Source organism: Protopterus annectens, chromosome 9.part0, assembly GCF_019279795.1.
Source record: "Protopterus annectens isolate FY-2018-M chromosome 9.part0, PAN1.0, whole genome shotgun sequence".
NCBI classification, from domain to species: Eukaryota; Metazoa; Chordata; order Ceratodontiformes; family Protopteridae; genus Protopterus; species Protopterus annectens.
This window is the reverse complement of record NC_056743.1, coordinates 584,342,352-584,359,851: the sequence shown is the minus strand read 5'-3', so window position 1 is coordinate 584,359,851 and position 17,500 is coordinate 584,342,352. Positions and strand designations below refer to the sequence as shown.

Here is a 17,500-nt window from a genome sequence, read left to right as displayed (position 1 = left end):
GACTGGATATCTGCCAAGGCTGATGAAGGGATTTTGGTGGATTTAGTGCATATGGATTTCAGCTCTTCAGAAAAGTAAAGCATATGAGTGCGTGACTCAGACTGGTAAGTAGTTAGAGAATTGCTTAGTAGCCAGCAGAAAGAGATTAGCAGTTAAGGGGAAACTGACAAGTGAAATACTAGAGACTAGCAGGGTTCCACAGAGTTTACTGCTGGGGACATGCTAATTCAACACGTTTGTATAAGACATCACAGCAAGGCTACAGAATAAGGCTGTGATATCTGATTATGGGACCAGTGTTGTTACAGTTATTGGGAGAGGAAAACTATCCTTCAGTATGACCCATTAGTCAGACAATTGGTAACTGGCATTCAGATCAAAAATGTTTAAAGTGATACCCACAGGTGAGGAGAATGTTTCTTATATAGCAGGGTCAATACTTGTACAGAAGAAAGAGGAGAAAATAATCTATGCATCAGAATTACTCTCAGAATGGAATCATGTTTTGTAGTATGAAAGGTCATTGGAAAAGTCCAAAAGAATAATGCCTAAATTGTCAGTGGTACTGGTTGAAGATGAGGACATCACATTTCCTTTATACAAGCTCCTGCTGAGTCTCCTTCTAACTAGCATGTTTAGTTTGGCATGTTTGAATGGGCAAAGGAGACTCATAATTACATGTAACACCTCTTTTGGCATGCACCTCACCAAACACATGATACAGCCTGAAAAACCTCAATGCTTCCTCAGTAAGAAAATCAAGGGCCTGAGTTTCGTGTCCCATGCAGAATGCCTCAAAGCTCTATCCCTAGTCTTAGAATCAAACAGATTATGCAAGGTGACCCCTGCCTAGCTTACAGGGCCTCATATGACCCTATCCTGAGATACCTACTACACTTAAACTAGATGGTAACACTATAAATGCCTATAGTAGAATCCTTAGCTTTCACCACTATAGAAACAGAACCTAAGGGTGGGAGAGATGCCTCTCCCAAATAATCTCGCCTAGGTTCCCCCCTCCATTTTAAATAAAGTAATTCCTAAGCCCTTGTCAAACACTACTTAGGTGGATGGAAAGATGGATGAATGGGCAAACCACCAAAACACCCCTGGGCTAGCTTTATTGAAAGGGCTAACTTTTAGTGGGCATCACTTGGCTAGACTTCAAATTTATTTTATTTATTTATTTACTTATTTTACATTTGTTGGCCGGGTTAGTCTGGCTGGGCAGAAAGCCCTTTTTCAGCAGTGACCTGGGGAGAAAAGCTCCATTAGAGTACAACAAGTAACAGTTTAGTGTACAGATTACACATGCAGAAAACTATTTACAATATTTACATTACAGTCAAGATTAAACAGTAGTTTAGCAGCAAGGCTTTACAGAGCATAGTAAAGAAGTAAGCTGTGGAGATGAGTGGAGGTAATACAGAGGGGGTTTAAGAATCAAGAATAGTAGAGAGGGAAGGAGGTTGGAAATAAGAGGCAGTGGGGAAAAAGGGGTTAGAGGAAGGGGCTAGACATAAATAGGGATGTTATACAGGTAGAATTAGATTTGAGATGAGACTGGAGGTTGAGGATAGAAAACATGTGGAACTAGATGAGAGAGAGATATGTAATGTAGAATAGTATGAAGGTTAGAGGAGAGAGAAAGAGGGACAGAGTGGATATTGTTTATGGTGGATGACTGCAGTGGCAGTACCAGTGATTTTTGAGGTGTTCCTTTAAAGCTACTTTGAATAATTTTGGGTTGGTAAGGGACCTTATCTCTTGAGGCAGTTTATTCCAGGACATGGATAGGTGGTAGCTATAAATTTTACATCCAGTTTTAGTTTTGGGTTTGTAGATTTGGAGTAACTTTTGGTTAGAGCTTCTTAGTTATCTGGAGGGACAGTAGTAGGAGATAAGTGGCATGAGTGTTGGACAATATGAAGGCAAGTAAAGGATAGATTGAATAATGGAGAGCTGTGAGAGTAAAAGTTTATAAGGTAGTTCTAACCAGTTCATTAGTTTTAGAGAGATGGAGTGATGGGATTTATAGTTTTGATGTGCTGCAAAGCGAGCAATTTTATTGTAGGTGGTTTCAAGTTTGGTGATAAGGGTAGAGTCAAGATTAGTAAGGATATGGGAGCCATACATAAGACTGGATAGAAGGTATGATTAAGAGAGCGTAATCTTGGTTTCAGAGAAAAGGAATTTTTTAGATCTGTAGAGGAGTCTGAGTTTTTAATTGGTCTTTTTGATACAATTATTGATATGTATATCAAATTTCAATTGATCATCTATGGTAATTCCTAAGTGTTTGGTGCTAGGTTCTACTTGTATGGGGGGGTGTTATTAAGAGATAGAATAGTGAAAGTAGATTTGATATAGGCCAGATGTTTAGGGAGGAAAAGTAGCAGTTTGTTTTTTTTGGATTGAGTATGAGCTGATTGTCAATTAGCCATGTTTTGTTTGAGTTAAAGGCAGTTTGGGTGGCAGAATGGAGTTCAGAGAGGGAGCTGGCTATAGTAGTAATGGTTGAGTCATCAGTGTATTGAACTAATGAAGACTGGGGGTAGGAAGAATTGAGTTTGTTAGTGAAAATATTAAAGAGTAAAGGCCCTAAAATAGAGCTTTGAGGAACACCCATGTTGACTGGTAGAGGTGGTGAGAGTGCAGACTGCCATTTTACAGATTGGGTTTGATTGGAGAGGTAGCTAGAGGAGAGGTAGCTAGAGAACCATGAAACAGCTTCAGGGGAGAAGTTAAGTTATTGTAATTTGTTTAAAAGGAGAGGATGAGAGACAGTATCAAATACCTTGGACATATCCAGAAATAAGCATGAAACTAGCTTGTGGTCATCCCTAACAAGAGAGACTTTGTGGAATGATCCTTCCAGATCAATTTCCTAGTAATAACCTATGGGCTTATAAATGATCTGAGGTTGCAGAATGAAATGGTTCCTGTATGCTAAGGAAAATGGTGACGGATAGGGTAAGGAAAGGCTAAAAGCAGTGAGAAGGTACACACTCGATCAGAAAAAGAACCTGAGATATGATCTGGTTGTAAAGCATTAACAGATTACAGGCTAATGGCACAAAATGGACATGCAAAGGGAAAGACAGACACATGGGTAGCAACTAGACAGGGGAGATTTAAGGCTGACATCAGGAAACACTTCTTTAAGAGGAGGATGCTGTTGCTCCAAATTGGTTGCGGTATTGTTGGAATGTAGCTCTATGGAAAGTACTAAAAATGGCTAGGCTTAAAAAAAGATTTATGGCTGTTAGCTTCCCAATACTGTCTATGATTCTATGAAGTGTCCTGACAGGTGAAAAAGGAATGAGGAAGAAGAAAGGCAAATATGTTCTCATGCTCCACGTCTAGAAAATCCTGAGTCACTGACCTATACTTCTTAAATGTGGAAGAAATCATGATCTTCTGCATCTTACAGGATAAACGACAAGATGGATAAAGAGCTAGGTCACTTAAGTTTCATTTAGTAATATAAAATGAAATATTCCACATTCTTAAAAGGTGATCTTTGACCTTTTTGTTTTAAAGTGTGTGCATGTGTGTGAGGTACAGACATCTCATGGGATGTGATATTCAGGCCACTGAGAAAGTTGGCATTTTTCTGCCTCCTGGTAAGTCTGTGTCTTATTCAACAGGACACCATTTGTTTAATTTAGTTTTAGTTTATGTCACCAGAATTAACTTTGTTTTGCTAAGTGTTAATGTATAGACTTACATATATAAAGTTTCTGGCTACTTCATACTAACATAATTTTTTATATCATCGCAGTATTATTATTATTTATTACCTTCCCCATTACTATTCATTAAGTTTGTTGCCACAAATTTCAAAGTCACACAAGAAAAAAACTCACAATAGTTGATGATACCAGGTGCAAATTTTAGAAGGATTATAATGGTAAATTTGGGAAGAAACATCTTTGGTGGGATTCCCATATTAATAAGCTGTATGACAAAGGAATGAAAATAATAACACGTTGTAAGAAATCGCCATCTGCTTATCACATGAGCAAACTAAAACATGCCGGCAAGGAACTTAAAAAGAGTTCTGTTATGAAGTGTATTATGAGCATTAGCTTGCTACATATACCACAAGAAGCTATAAAACCTGCTGACATAACTGAAAAATTCACTGAGCTTATCCATAATAATATCACAGATCCCAATCCTAAGTATATTTGGAACCTGGGGATGACAGAACTGGACATGAGGGGAGATTTGTCTTGTCCTTATGAACTTTAGACATGTTAAAAATGGAAGGAATTATAGGAGATTTTACCTTTAAATAATTATACAGAGTGAAATCAGTAACATATTGTAATATTAAATCATCCAAAAATAAATACATCATAGAATCATTCTGGTAAAAATCACTGTTGGACACTAAAATGTCCATTCTGTTTATATAATCAGTTTGATCCATTAACACAATCCCTCCCCTTTATCCTTTCAAAGTCCTGATGGACTTATTAGAATCAAGCTCATAAAGACGGTGATTTTCCTGTTTAGATACATCAAACCATTTTTCTTAGTTAAATCAGTACAAATAGTCTGTATCTCAGCCTCACAAACTCTTTCAAATAAAGCAAACATGGGAGTCAGTGGAGGATTTATAGTACATAATACATTGCTCCCAGTCATTCCTAATCCAGAGAAATAAAGTCATAAACTTAATTTTATTACAAACAATTTTAACTCAATTAATAAATCAACCACTTGGGCCTCGGGAATAGGTATTAAGGTGAAACCCTTTTTTAATAGTTTGAAATATAAGGAATTTACCTCTAACAGATTGTAATTGAATATAAAAATACACCTTTTAATAAAACAGAAACAGTTCTTTGAGGTCCAGAAGACCTTAATTCCTTGATCCCTTGCTACAACTCCTTCCTTTCTTGGGTCTCACTATAAGGATAAGGTGTTTGTAATTCCTCACTGAGCAGTATGGTGCTGGACCATTCTCATATTGCACCATGTTAACGATCTGCCCATCCACAATCTTCAACAATCAAGTCAAGGGGAAAATTAAAGAAATATATATATCCAGTTCTGGTAGTTCATTTTCCATGACTAATGGTATATTCTCCAATTTTTTGTAAATATTGTTACTAGTGGGAAGGAGAGAATACAATAAGCTTTACGTTATCATATTCTTTTGTATCTCTTTCTAACTTTTTTGATTTCCACTGATGAACAACATTGTTTTATTTGTCTAGTTTTTTAAAACAGAACTAAAGTCCTTTCTCATAAGTAACTGATTATAAAATTGTTTGAGGAATGTACTTCTATTAACAAGTTTATTTTATTTTATATTTATTTATTTTATTTTACATTTGTTCACCGGGAGAGACCAATGGAGCATAAAACCCTTTTTCAGTGGAGGCCCAGGGAGAAAAGCTGCATTGTTAGTAAACTATTTTGTTAGTAGAAAGAAAATTCTATAATACTATAAAGAAAAAAATAGTAACAGACATTCATAACGGTAAAAAGACTAGAACAGGATAAATTGGTCAAGTGGGAGTCAGTTTTTTCTTTATTTACCATTGTACCATGGCGGAGCTCTTAATCATTTAGTTCATATAAATCAATAACTTCCTAATAAAAAATAAAATGATGCCTGGTTAAATGTTGAATGTTATTTTTTTTTGCTTCATTGTCCCGTGAAGACTCCTTTAAAGCATTAAGGCATTCACAAAAATAATATTTTTCTAATTGCATGCCCCTATATTTAAAAAGATGCTTTTCAAATTCTTGCAACTGCACTGTTATACTACAATGCAACATTGAAGGTGCACAACCAAATGAAAGCTCTTTTTTATTCCAAACTTCCAAATCTGGCACACCCTCCATTTAATTACTCACAAGACATTGCTGTTATTTAGGTGCATTCCATTACCAGAAAATAGTTTCAGGCATTCAGTTGACATAAACTGTTTGCGGGGAAGCAGGCTTTCTATCAAGTGTTGCTTTGTCCTTTAAATTCATTTAAACTTCCTCTGGAGTTGGATACCATTCTGGGACAACTACTGCAATAATACAACTAAATCCACCTGACTATCATTCATTACTTGGTTGGTTAAGGAACCATCACAAATTTTCCAGGGGAAAATGTGCTGGTAGGTTGGATGAACTAATAACTACAACAAAATGGAAACAAGTTTGGCCCACCAGTCAGGCACATAAAAAAACTCCAACCAAAAATGTCAATGCAAAACACATTAAACCACATTGTCCCAGACAGAACTGCTTTAAAATAGATACGTTATTTAACTTTGATCATATAAAGTATTTTAAAGCAGTTCTGCCTGGGAAGACCTTAATCTATACTAATAAATAAACAAGACTCACGGGAGCGATAGGTTCCTTACTCAATGTATTCCCAGCCTTTGGAATAAGTTACCCATACAGGCCAAACAATGTATTACTTTGGTTTACCTTTAAGGTTGGTCTTGATGACTGGATGGTTAGACATAAATTTACATCAGGGTTGTCATGTACAGCTCTGCTCAGTTTGGAAAGTGAGCACTATTAAGTGCTTGAATGGGTGGCAGGAACCTTTGGAAATGGTTAATGGTGTATATGGCTAGGCATCTTATGATTCCCCTGATCACTTGCACAGCATTGGTCCTAGGGGTGTGGTTATGATATGTCTACGTTATTACAAGAGGGAAGGCAGATAGATTAATCTCTGAATATGATTTCTTACTAACAGAACTGCTGGATTATAATAAAAGAAAATGGTTCCTTAGTAGCTGAGCCTTCATCAAAAAGTTTTATAACCCATTAAAAAATGATTCTTACAAAAGTCCTGAAACTTTATATGTTTGCTGGTGTTTTCCTGGTCATTTGCAATTGGATTTATTTTGCTACAAAATACTATAAATGTTTACCTCCAAAAATGAGGTCACTGGTGAAAGCACATATAATTAATAATCATTTTGTTTTTCTTACCTTGTCCCCATATATATTTGCATTGCTGATCTCTCTGGGGGCATGTTCCATTGATACAGTATCCTTTACCATTGCTACAAGGGTAGCCATTGACTCTAAACCTGTCTGGTGGACACACTGCTGACTGACCACTGCAAAACTCAGGAAGGTCACAGTCATGTTTACTGGCCCTGCACTCATCTCCAAATGGTTTAACCTGTCAGAAATAAATAAATAAAACAAATAAGTTTGTATTGCTACTCCGTCATTTTATCCTATGGTATAATTCTTTAATGATAGTTAGCAGGTTTAGTTTGCCATCAAGGTTTAACCTGAATTGCCATTTCATACTAAATCGTACTATTTTGACAGTTGAAAAATACCATTATTTCACTGTTTCTGACATGCTTGTAATTCTGATACCCAGTAATGTCTTCAGGACAAGCTTGTGATGTTTTCTGTGAATTTACCTGTCAAATTAAGCTGGTAATATCCATTGGCTCATGCCAAGAGTGACTTCCACTAGAGAATGTAACTCATAAAGCTAATCAAAGTAAAATATTTTCAATCAGGAATATTCATCTGCAACAAATGTGTCACAGTGCCATCTTCTTCAAAGTTTGACAAGGAAACACAAAGTTGGTTGTACACAAGAAAGCTATAAATATCTCACTTTGTTCGTAAGAACATGATACAAGTCTATCAGAGATAATTGGTTGTATTTGGGTGATTTATTTGCATTTAAAAAAGAGTTACAAGTTATGTTATATTATTTTATGTTTCACTATTTATGGCTCAACCTATTTGAAAATATGAAACATTTTTAATAAAACTTTCTTTGAGTAAAAATAGACTTAAAAGTACATTAAGACTACACGTATTGTAATGGAAGAAATCTGTGCATTCTCAAGAGTTGGAAATAATGACAATGGAAGTAGGCATTTCTGCTTTTTGGGGAAGATGTTGCTGCACAAAACAAGGTAGAGACAATGCAGCAACCTGTCCGAACAGTAATTGCAGGCAGCAAAGGTATTGCTTTACAGTGAGCGAGCCATGACAACCCTAAACCGTTTAAGAAAGCTTCACTTAAGTGAGAACTGGATGATTAGATGGGTATTCACAATATCACCCCTGGCTTGACTGGTCTATACCTCCTTGAAAAAGGAGGCATAGTCTAAGAGTGGGTGCTGAAAAGGTGTAAATGCTTGAAAAACTCACTTGCCTTATATTTCCTATGATCCTTTGAATCTCATACTCATTTCATCCCAGTTTTGAATTTGATATTGCTTGTCATACCTTTGAATGTGAAACTCTGAAGATGTTATGTTAAACAACAGACTGGAGAGACTACATAATTATCCTTTAAATGGTTTATTAAAAAAACAACACACCAAATATCTGACTTTACTTGAGTTTTTCTCTACAAGTAAATATATAGACTTCCTCAGAATACCTTAAATTAGGTCCACTGTCATCATGTGGTTCCTAAGTATGGTGTAATCCATTTTCATTTTTCAAACCAGCAACAACCCTTTGAATTTTTGGTTTTCCTAATCTTATTGCTAATGGTCTCTTGCATTCAGACAAATTACAATTAATCCTTCAATGACTAATATAGAAACTGGTATTTTTTTATCCAATAAACTCTCAATCTCTTGTTTCACCTTTTCATTCTTCCTTTTGGATGTTTTTATCACAATCATAAAATTTATTCTGCATTTCTGTAGTCTGGTCTCTCTAAAATCCCATGTCTTATATAGATCTATGTATAATATGGGTAGGATGATTTCTCACCTCCAATTTAGCATTTACTTTAGAGCTGGTCCCATTCCACTATCAAAGTCTGCCTACCCATCCCAATATGCTCATATTGTTCTGTATTAACACTTCACACCAGCTAACAGAAGCTTCTTGTTTTTATCTGTTTGCAGGAAATTGCCATAGTCTTTGCAAATGTGTGGAAAAATATAAGCAGAGAATACTACAAGGCTATGTCATCTGAAATCACTTCTAAGTGCAATTTCACCTCACTACTTATATATATAAACTCAGTAGTTGTATTGACTATCAATATCAGATCTAGATTTGTATCTGCTAGAATAGTATGTATGTTGAGTGGGTTCCACCATAATATCAGAAACTAAGGTAAGATCTAACACTTCAACACAGACACCCACATATGTGGTATATGAAGACATATAAGCCCACCTCTAACCACTGTAACACTTACTATCCTACTCCAGTCTCCCATACACAAAGCAATTCCTTCCCGAACGGCAATTATATCTTTCCTCATTCCACAACGTTCTTTTTGAGTTGTCGCTGGAAGTAGTAAAACAAAATGCCCAGAGACTGAGAGATTATGTAGTGCGGCAAAGCAGTGATGCTGACCTAATAAAGGTTGCTGCTATATACCAGTTTATACCAATGTCATTAATAAGTACTAACATATTATCTACATTAAAATTTCTTAAATTCAGCAATGATATCTGACCACTGCTAAGCTATTGCACAACTTATGCAATTAAAACAGAGGAAGAGAAATAACCCAAAGTAGCAAAAACAACAATGCAATATAGATATATTTTGCATAGGAAAATAAGTATGAAAAATCTAGATATGTAACCTAAGTGAACTGGAATGACTACCTATATGTACCCCCATACAAAATGGTTGTAAGGTGATAACGGCCCATACAAATACAGTCTATGTATAGATCTCAATACAAAAGATTTGGATATGGATTCTCATGATTACATTCTTCCTGACATCACATTGACTGAGACACAAAGGGGGGGGGGTATTGGGTTGATGATGAATTTGAATGAGGGATAGTGGTAGATATAGAATGTTAGGACTTCTTTTTAGGTTTAGAGCTAGAGATGTAGGAGGTGTTATGCTTTGCTTTGGAAGTATATTTTAGTGAGTAAAAACATGGTTCTGGTTGTATTTGCACATTTTTATTTCATTTGAACTGCAGCATACCCTAACCTTCCCTTAATTAGTCACTACATACAACCTAATCTACAAATCAGATAAATGCCCCAGCATTAACAACATAACTTATCACTATTCTTCCAAAAGAGTCCTCCACTCTTCAGACAAACACCTTCTGCTTGTCACAAAATGTAATAATCTGCAGGTGACTCCAACTACTTCTATGCATCCAAAATCTGGAACTCCATCCCACTCACCCTAAAACAAACTCATAACCTCTTAACCTTTAAACATCTTATGGAAACATTGTCATGTTCATGATATTCGGCAAGATAATACTTCAACTCATTACCCACTAACCCTTATTCTCCAAATACCATACAGTTCCACCCACACAAAATAATGCTTATGGACATGCTTTATTTATTATTTTATTTATTTTTATTTGCAGTTTGTTTTCCAGGATATTCTACTGGGCTACAAGGAGGCCCTTTTCAATGGAGTCCTGGGGAGAAAAGCTCCAGAGAAATACATAGTACAGAAAGAGCACAAATCCATAATATACATTTCAATTAAATGTTAAATACATATTTTGTATAGTACAAACCCATATTGCACAATTCAAATGGATGTTACATAATACAGAAATAAAAGATTTTCATTAGGAAAATTACATCAGGTTAATTCAGTAAGTAGTAGTTTTTTTTTTTTTTTTTTTTTTTTTTTTTTTTTAGGGAATTACAATAAGGCAACAAAGTTTGAAAAGTTAGGAAGAAAGTGTGGTAGGGTTAGGTTGGATGAGAGCAAGAGCATTTCCATTGTGAAGTAAGGTGCGAGTGCAGTGAGGTTTTAAACAAGGAGAGACTGCTGGTGGTGCGGATGGGAGAAGGGAGAGAGTTCCATAGGCGTGCAAGAGGAGGACATCAATTGATTCCCAGCAGGATGTGATGGTTTATGCAATTTAATTAGGTTTTGGGAATTGGATCTTAGAAGTTTATCTGGTTTATGCATTGCAAAGGTATTTGCTAAGGAGGGGCAGAGAGACAGGTTATGAATGAGTTTGTGTGTGCCTGGATGAGCTGGGTATATGTGAAGAAGCTTGGTAATTCTAGGCAACTTAGTTGGTGAAGGGAATTACAGTGGTGAGAAGAAGCTCTATGACCTGCTGCAAATTTGGATATTTTGTTATAACAAGATGAGAATTTTGTTTTGAGGGAAGATTGTAGGCTGGTTAGGATAGATGCACCATATAAAAGGGATGAGATGAGGTATGTATTAGCTAACGTAATCCTGGTGGTGGGAGAGATAAAGCGACTGTGGTGGTAAAGCATACCTAATTTTTTATGGTTTTTTTTTTTTTGATATTTGCTTGTAGATGCTCATCAAATTTTAGTTGATTGTCAATGATAATTCCTAGTAATTTTGTGTCAGGGACTAGTTCTAGGGGGCTATTATTATTGATGGTAATTATGAAGGACTGTTTGTCTAGGGAAGAGGTTTTGGATGCATTGAATAAAAAGAAGTTATGTACTTACCATAACGTTCCATGTGAATTGTTCATCTCGCCTTCATTCTTTACTGATGGGTTCGGAGCTGATCCCTCGGCTCTGAGTCAGCCAGTTGCAAAGCTCGAGGTCTTCAAATAGCTCGAGGCCAAGTCCCTATCCCATGATGCAACTGGAGTTACCTCAGATCTTGTTTGCTGCATATAATAATACAATATGTCATTCTATCACTCCCAAGAAAGGGTAAGAAGGATTGAGCAACCAGGATGGATCCATCATCTCGGTCATCTAACAACCCAGGAGGGGGTTGGAGGGAGGGATGTAAGAATGAAGGTGAGATGAACAACTCACATGGAATGTTATGGTAAGTACATCATTTCTTTATGTGAAGTTGTTCGATCTCGCCGTTCATTCTTTACTGATGGGTAGCGTCCCAAGCATCATCAGTCTCGGAGGGCACACGGGAGTGTATTTCTCAGGACTGTGGATCTAAAGGAGGCCCTGTCCCTGGAGGCCTTGTCAACTTTGTAATGAGTGATAAAGGTATGAGGTTTTAACCAAGTGGCTGCTGCAGGAATGTTATCAATGGGAAGTCTGGCAGAAAAAGCAGATGATGTAGAAACTGCTCTGGTTGAGTGAGCTTTAATCTTATACTGCAAAGGCATATTGGCAGCTGAATAAACAAAGGTGATACAGTCAGATAACCATTTAGACAGAGTTGTTTTAGCTACTGGTCTACCCTTTCTGCAATCTATGAATGAAACAAAAAGCTGGTCTGATTTTCTGAAATCTTTTGTCCTATCCAAATAAAATCTGAGCTGTCTGTGAACATCAAGTTTGTACAGCATGTACTCTAAATTGTCTGAATGGTTGGGGAAAAAAAACTAGCAAATCAATAATTTGGCTGAGATTGGTTTCAGTGCAAACTCTGGGCAAGAATGAGGCATTTATTCTAAGTGAAACTCTGTCAGCATGGAATATCAAATAAGGAGGCTTGATGGATAAAGCTTGAAGCTCTGACACTCTGCAGGCAGAAGTAATAGCTACTAAAAAGATGGTTTTCCATGACAAAAATCTGAGGTCACAAGAGGAAGCTGGTTCAAATGGCAGAAGAATTATGCGGGAAAGCATAAAATTTAGATTCCATGGAGAATAGGGAGATTTCACAGGTGGTCTAATATGAAAGGTCCCTTTGAGAAAGGCTTTGGATAACTTGTGAGACATGATATTCAGTCCTTCAAATCCAAGATGAAAATTAGAGATGGCAGCCATTTGAACACAAACTGTTACTGCTGCAGCTCCCTTGTTAAAAATCATAGTCAAGAACTCTAAAATGGAGGCCATAGGGGCTTGGTAAGGATCAATATTGTTTTTAGAGGCCCATACAGAAATTTTCCATTTGCTAAGATATAGCTTCCTAGTAGAAGATTTATGAGAAGATAAAAGGATTTGTTTTGTCTCACAGGGAGGTTATGGAACCTGGCTATAATGGGAATTGGAGCAGCCAAGCTGTTAGCTTCAGGGACTGCAGAGAGGGATGAAGTTCCCCTGATGAGTGCGTCAGAAGGTCTGGAACTGTGTCCAGAATCCAAGGGTCCTCCAAAAGATGAAGTCAAAGGAAGGGGAACCAAATCTGATGAGGCCAATGAGGGGCTATGAGAATGAAGGTCCTTCCCAGGGTTTTTGCTTTCTGTAGAACCTTAGGTATCAATGGTATTGGTGGAAATACATAGAGGAGACCCAGAGGCCAATCGTGTATGAGTGTGTCCCTTGGGGCTTCTCCCGGAGGGGGAATCAGGTCCAAGTAGCTTCTGCATTTCATATTCATGTGACTAGCAAAGAAGACACAGCAAGGCTGGCCCCACCTGCAGAATATCCTGTCTGCTATTTCTTACTTGAGGGACCACTCATGGGGCAACAAGATTGCCCTGCTCAGCTTGTCTGCTATCATGTTGGATTTCCCCGGGATGTGCATTGCCAACAGAAAGCGCTGGGTGGAAACAGCCCACTGCCATACTCTGAGAGCCTCAGGACAAAGAGGGTAAGACCTGATTCCTCCTTGTTTGTTCAAATACCAGACCACCGACATGTTGTCTGTCTGAATCGCAATCGTACCTTGAGGAAGAGAGTCCTGAAAGTACTGCAATGTCAAAAGTACTGCTCTCATCTCCAGGAAATTGATATGTAGATGTGTCTCTTGATTGGTCCATGTGCCTTGGGCTGTCTTTTCCTGAAAATGCCCTCCCACCCTATCAGGGAAGCGTCCGTGGTCAATGTGGCTGCTGGAGTGGGTAGCACAAATGGGCTTCCTATCGTGACATGAAGTGAGATCAACCACCGTTGAAGATCCTTTTTGCAGGAATTTGTAATCATTATAGAGTGAGACATGTGAAGCTCTTGGTAAAACCATTGAGTGAACAACAGCCATTGAAGTATCTGCATGTGCAAATGAGCTAGTGGTATGGCCAAAATTGCTGCTGCCATCATGCCTAATATTTCAGAACTTCTGATACTGGTGCTCTGTCTTTTGATATCAGACCATTGACATGTTGATGAAGAAGCAAGAATCTTTCTATTGGAAGCCTTAGTGTGGTGGTGGTGGTGTCCAACTCTGCCCCAATAAAAACAATATGCTGCGATGGCGACAAGGCAGATTTTTATGAGTTGATTGTAATGCCCAGTTGATTACAGAGTGACAGAGTGGACTCCCAGGCCTGAATGAGTTGATGCCTGGTGGTGGCGGTAAGGAGCCAATCGTCTAGGTATAGAAAAACTTGGAATCCTAGACACCTCAGGTGAGATGTAACCACTGCTATGCATTTGGTGAACACTCTGGGGGCTGTAGTGAGACCAAAGGGCAGTGCTCGAAACTGATAATGATTGGCTCCTAGCCAGAAGAGCAAATGATCCCTGGATGGCTTGGCCATTTTTATGTGGTAGTAAGCATTCTTGAGATCTATCGAGCACATCCAATTGTCTTCCCCTAAGAAGGGAAGTATAGACTGAGGCGTGACCACCCAGAACTTCTCTTTCTTTACATATTTATTTAGTCTGTTGAGGTCCAATATGGGTCTCCAGTCCCCCGTCTTATTTGGAACCAAAAAGAATCTTGAGTAAGTTCCAGATCCTGTTTGGTCTGCTGGGACTGGTTGGATGACTTTTTTGTTAGCAACATTTGGACCTCTATTGTTGCCTGTTCCCTGTAACTGGGTGGAACATCCAGGATTTTTCTTATGGGTGGAGGGGGGTGTGGCGAATGGGATGAAGTATCCTCTGGATATGATACTTTGTACCAGCTGTTTTTTGTTATTTTGAGCCCATGTGTGTCCTGAAAGGCTCCTTGGGCTTTTTGGAACCACATTTTTCCTTCCCTTTGACCCTTAGGGTAGGGTCGGGTAGGGGTGGAAAAATGGACCCCAATGGCAGATAGAGTCTTTCCGTCCTGTTCAAACCTGGTTAAGGTTTCCTTCACTGTAGGCCCAAAAAGGGATGAGCCATCAAAGGGAGTATTCATGAAGGAAGACTTGAAGGGCTCCGCAAAGGAACACAAACACATCCAGGAGTGTCTCCTAAGAGCAACTCATGTACCCACTGCCCTACTCATTCCATCAGCTGCATAAGAGATGAGGCACATGGATGAGTTTACTATAGAAATGAGGGTAGCAAGCTGGGTGGCAACTTTGTCGAAAGCTCCTGCAGCTACTGTACACTGAAGGGTATCTCCTAGCTCTTTAAGGAGATCTCTTTGTAACCTGGTAAAATGGGTTAAGTCGTTGAGTGAACGGAGAGCAAAGGTTGCTGAACTAAACATGCGCTTCCCATATCTATCCATGATCCTGGAGTCTTTGTTAGGAGGATGGACAGACGAGTAAGTCTCAGACATTTCCTTCTTGGTGGCTGCCGTCACCCCCATGGCATCACCAGGAACACCCTTTGTTAAGAATGGTTGTCAAGGGGGGCAGAAATTAACTTATTAGGCCTCCTAGGGACAGGCTGCATAGTATCCAGAGACTCCCACGCCCTTCGTGAGACCAGCTGCATCAGCTCATCGAAGAGTGGAGACACTCAAGAGGTGGATGACTGAGACCCGAAAGCCTTCAGGAGAACTGACTCATCCTCAGTAGGGCTTTCGGACTGCCAGTCACCCCTCTGCCTAAGAATTTCAAGTATCTCTGTGAATGAGATATCTTCAGAGAAGGACCGTGGGGACCCTTCTGACTCATATAAGTCAGTATCTGATGGCTCGGAGGAGGAATATTTAGCCATTTTGGTCGAAGCCAATAAATTTTTTTCAAGGCCGGTGCCGACAACAGCTTCTGCACCCCATGATCTGACAGGCTGATAGAGGACTGAGAAGAGTGCACCGAAGGTGGTACTGACTGTAGTAATGGACTCTTAGAAGCTTTGGACACTGGTTCCAAGACTGGGGACCAGCTCTGAAAGGAAAAGACTGTTGTTTCCGATGACAGTGGAGCCGAAGTCTAAGATTTCTTAAATTTCTTAGAGAATAAAATCAGGCTGTCTCACACACACACACACACACACACACACACACACACACACACACACACACACACACACACACACACACACACACACACCCAATGCAAATGTACTATTAAAGTGACAGGAAAAGCCTTTACTGTCACCACCTACTGACATAAAACACGCAAATGAGTAGACTGCACAAAAAGGGGAATAGCTGGTGACATACAACACACTGTCTAAATATTTCAAGTCAGACAAATTTACTGTTAACTACCAAAAAACTGTAACAGTAAAAATAGAATCAAGCCTTACTAATCTAACCAAATCACACAGCAAACTATACACTTTATAAGAAATTAGACAAAAAAATGTGACAAAAGGTCACTCACTAAACACACTCAATTACTTAGCAAAAGGTTTTTAACTAGGCCTAAAACAAGAGGCCAACTAGAAATGTTTTTAAAACACTAAGGGAAGGGACTAAAGTGTAGAAAAACACACACTAGAAAGCTGTAAGAGCTTTATGAGCTAGCTAAGCTATTTAAACTAACTATTCAAATATAAGTAATAAGAAGTAAAAACAGTTTTACTGGCCTGAGCTAATGCAGAACCTCCGATCTATTGCAGCAGCAAACTAGATCTGAGGTAACTCCAGGTGCATCATGGGATAAGGACTTGGCCTCGAGCTATTTGAAGACCTTGAGATTTGCAATTGGCCGACTCGGAGCCAAGGGATCGGCTCCGAACCCATCAGTAAATAATGAACAGCGAGATCAAACAACTTTACATCATAAGCTTTGTTTTGGTTGCATTAAGGGCAAGACGGTTTTTGAGTATCCACTGTTCGTGGAAGAGAAGGCAGCTTGTGTTAGATTGTTTAGAGTTGTGATGGAAGGGGGGGGAACAGATTATAGTAGAATCATCGGCATATTGGATGAGACTGGAGTTAGGAATGGATTGGAAGAAATCATTTATGAATATGTTGAATAGTAAGGGGCCTAGAGTGGAACCATGGGGGATGCCTGTGGATGTATTAAGGAAGGGTGAGGTAGCTTTTTTCCATTTCACTGCTTGTTGCCTGTTTGTGAGATAGCTTGAGAACCACTGGGTAGAGGAAGGGGATATGTTAAGTTCAGAGAGTTTGGTAAGAAGGAGATTGTGGGAAATAGTGTCAAATGCCTTAGAGAGGTCAAGGAAAAGAGTGGATACAAAGTGGACAGAGTCGCAGGCTTTGTTGATTGTTTCTAGGAAGGAGAGGAGGGCAGTGGAGGTACTATGACCTGGTCTAAAGCCATGTTGTGTGGGGGTAAGAAGCTGATTATTGATGAGGTAGGGTAAGAGTTGTTGGTGTACACACTTTTCAAGTAGCTTAGAAATAGGGGATAGGATGGCAATAGGGCGAAAGTTTGAGATGTCATTCTTATTGGCACCTTTATGGAGAGGAATAATAAAGGCCTTCTTCCAGAGCTGGGGGACCTGGCTTTCTGAGATAGACCGATTAATTAGTATGCTGATAGGGAGAGCAATGGTTTCTGTGGCTACTTTTAGGAAGTAGGTGTGAATTTCGTCAGGGGCATTGGAACCAGGTTTTAATTTTAGGAGAAGTTTGTTTATGGTGGATATAG

The 17,500-nt window shown here is 38.7% G+C and overlaps 1 protein-coding gene across 3 annotated transcripts in view; it reads right to left on the bottom strand.

Annotated features, from left to right (window-relative positions):
• LOC122811344 (zinc metalloproteinase-disintegrin-like batroxstatin-2) overlaps positions 1 to 17,500 on the bottom strand; it is a 576,382-nt gene that overhangs the window by 229,718 nt on the left and 329,164 nt on the right. For all 3 annotated transcript variants that reach the window (XM_044083123.1, XM_044083121.1, XM_044083122.1), the window contains exon 14: positions 6,967 to 7,162. In XM_044083123.1, the coding sequence (XP_043939058.1) occupies positions 6,967 to 7,162 (196 nt within the window). The remainder of the gene's footprint in view (positions 1 to 6,966; positions 7,163 to 17,500) is intronic.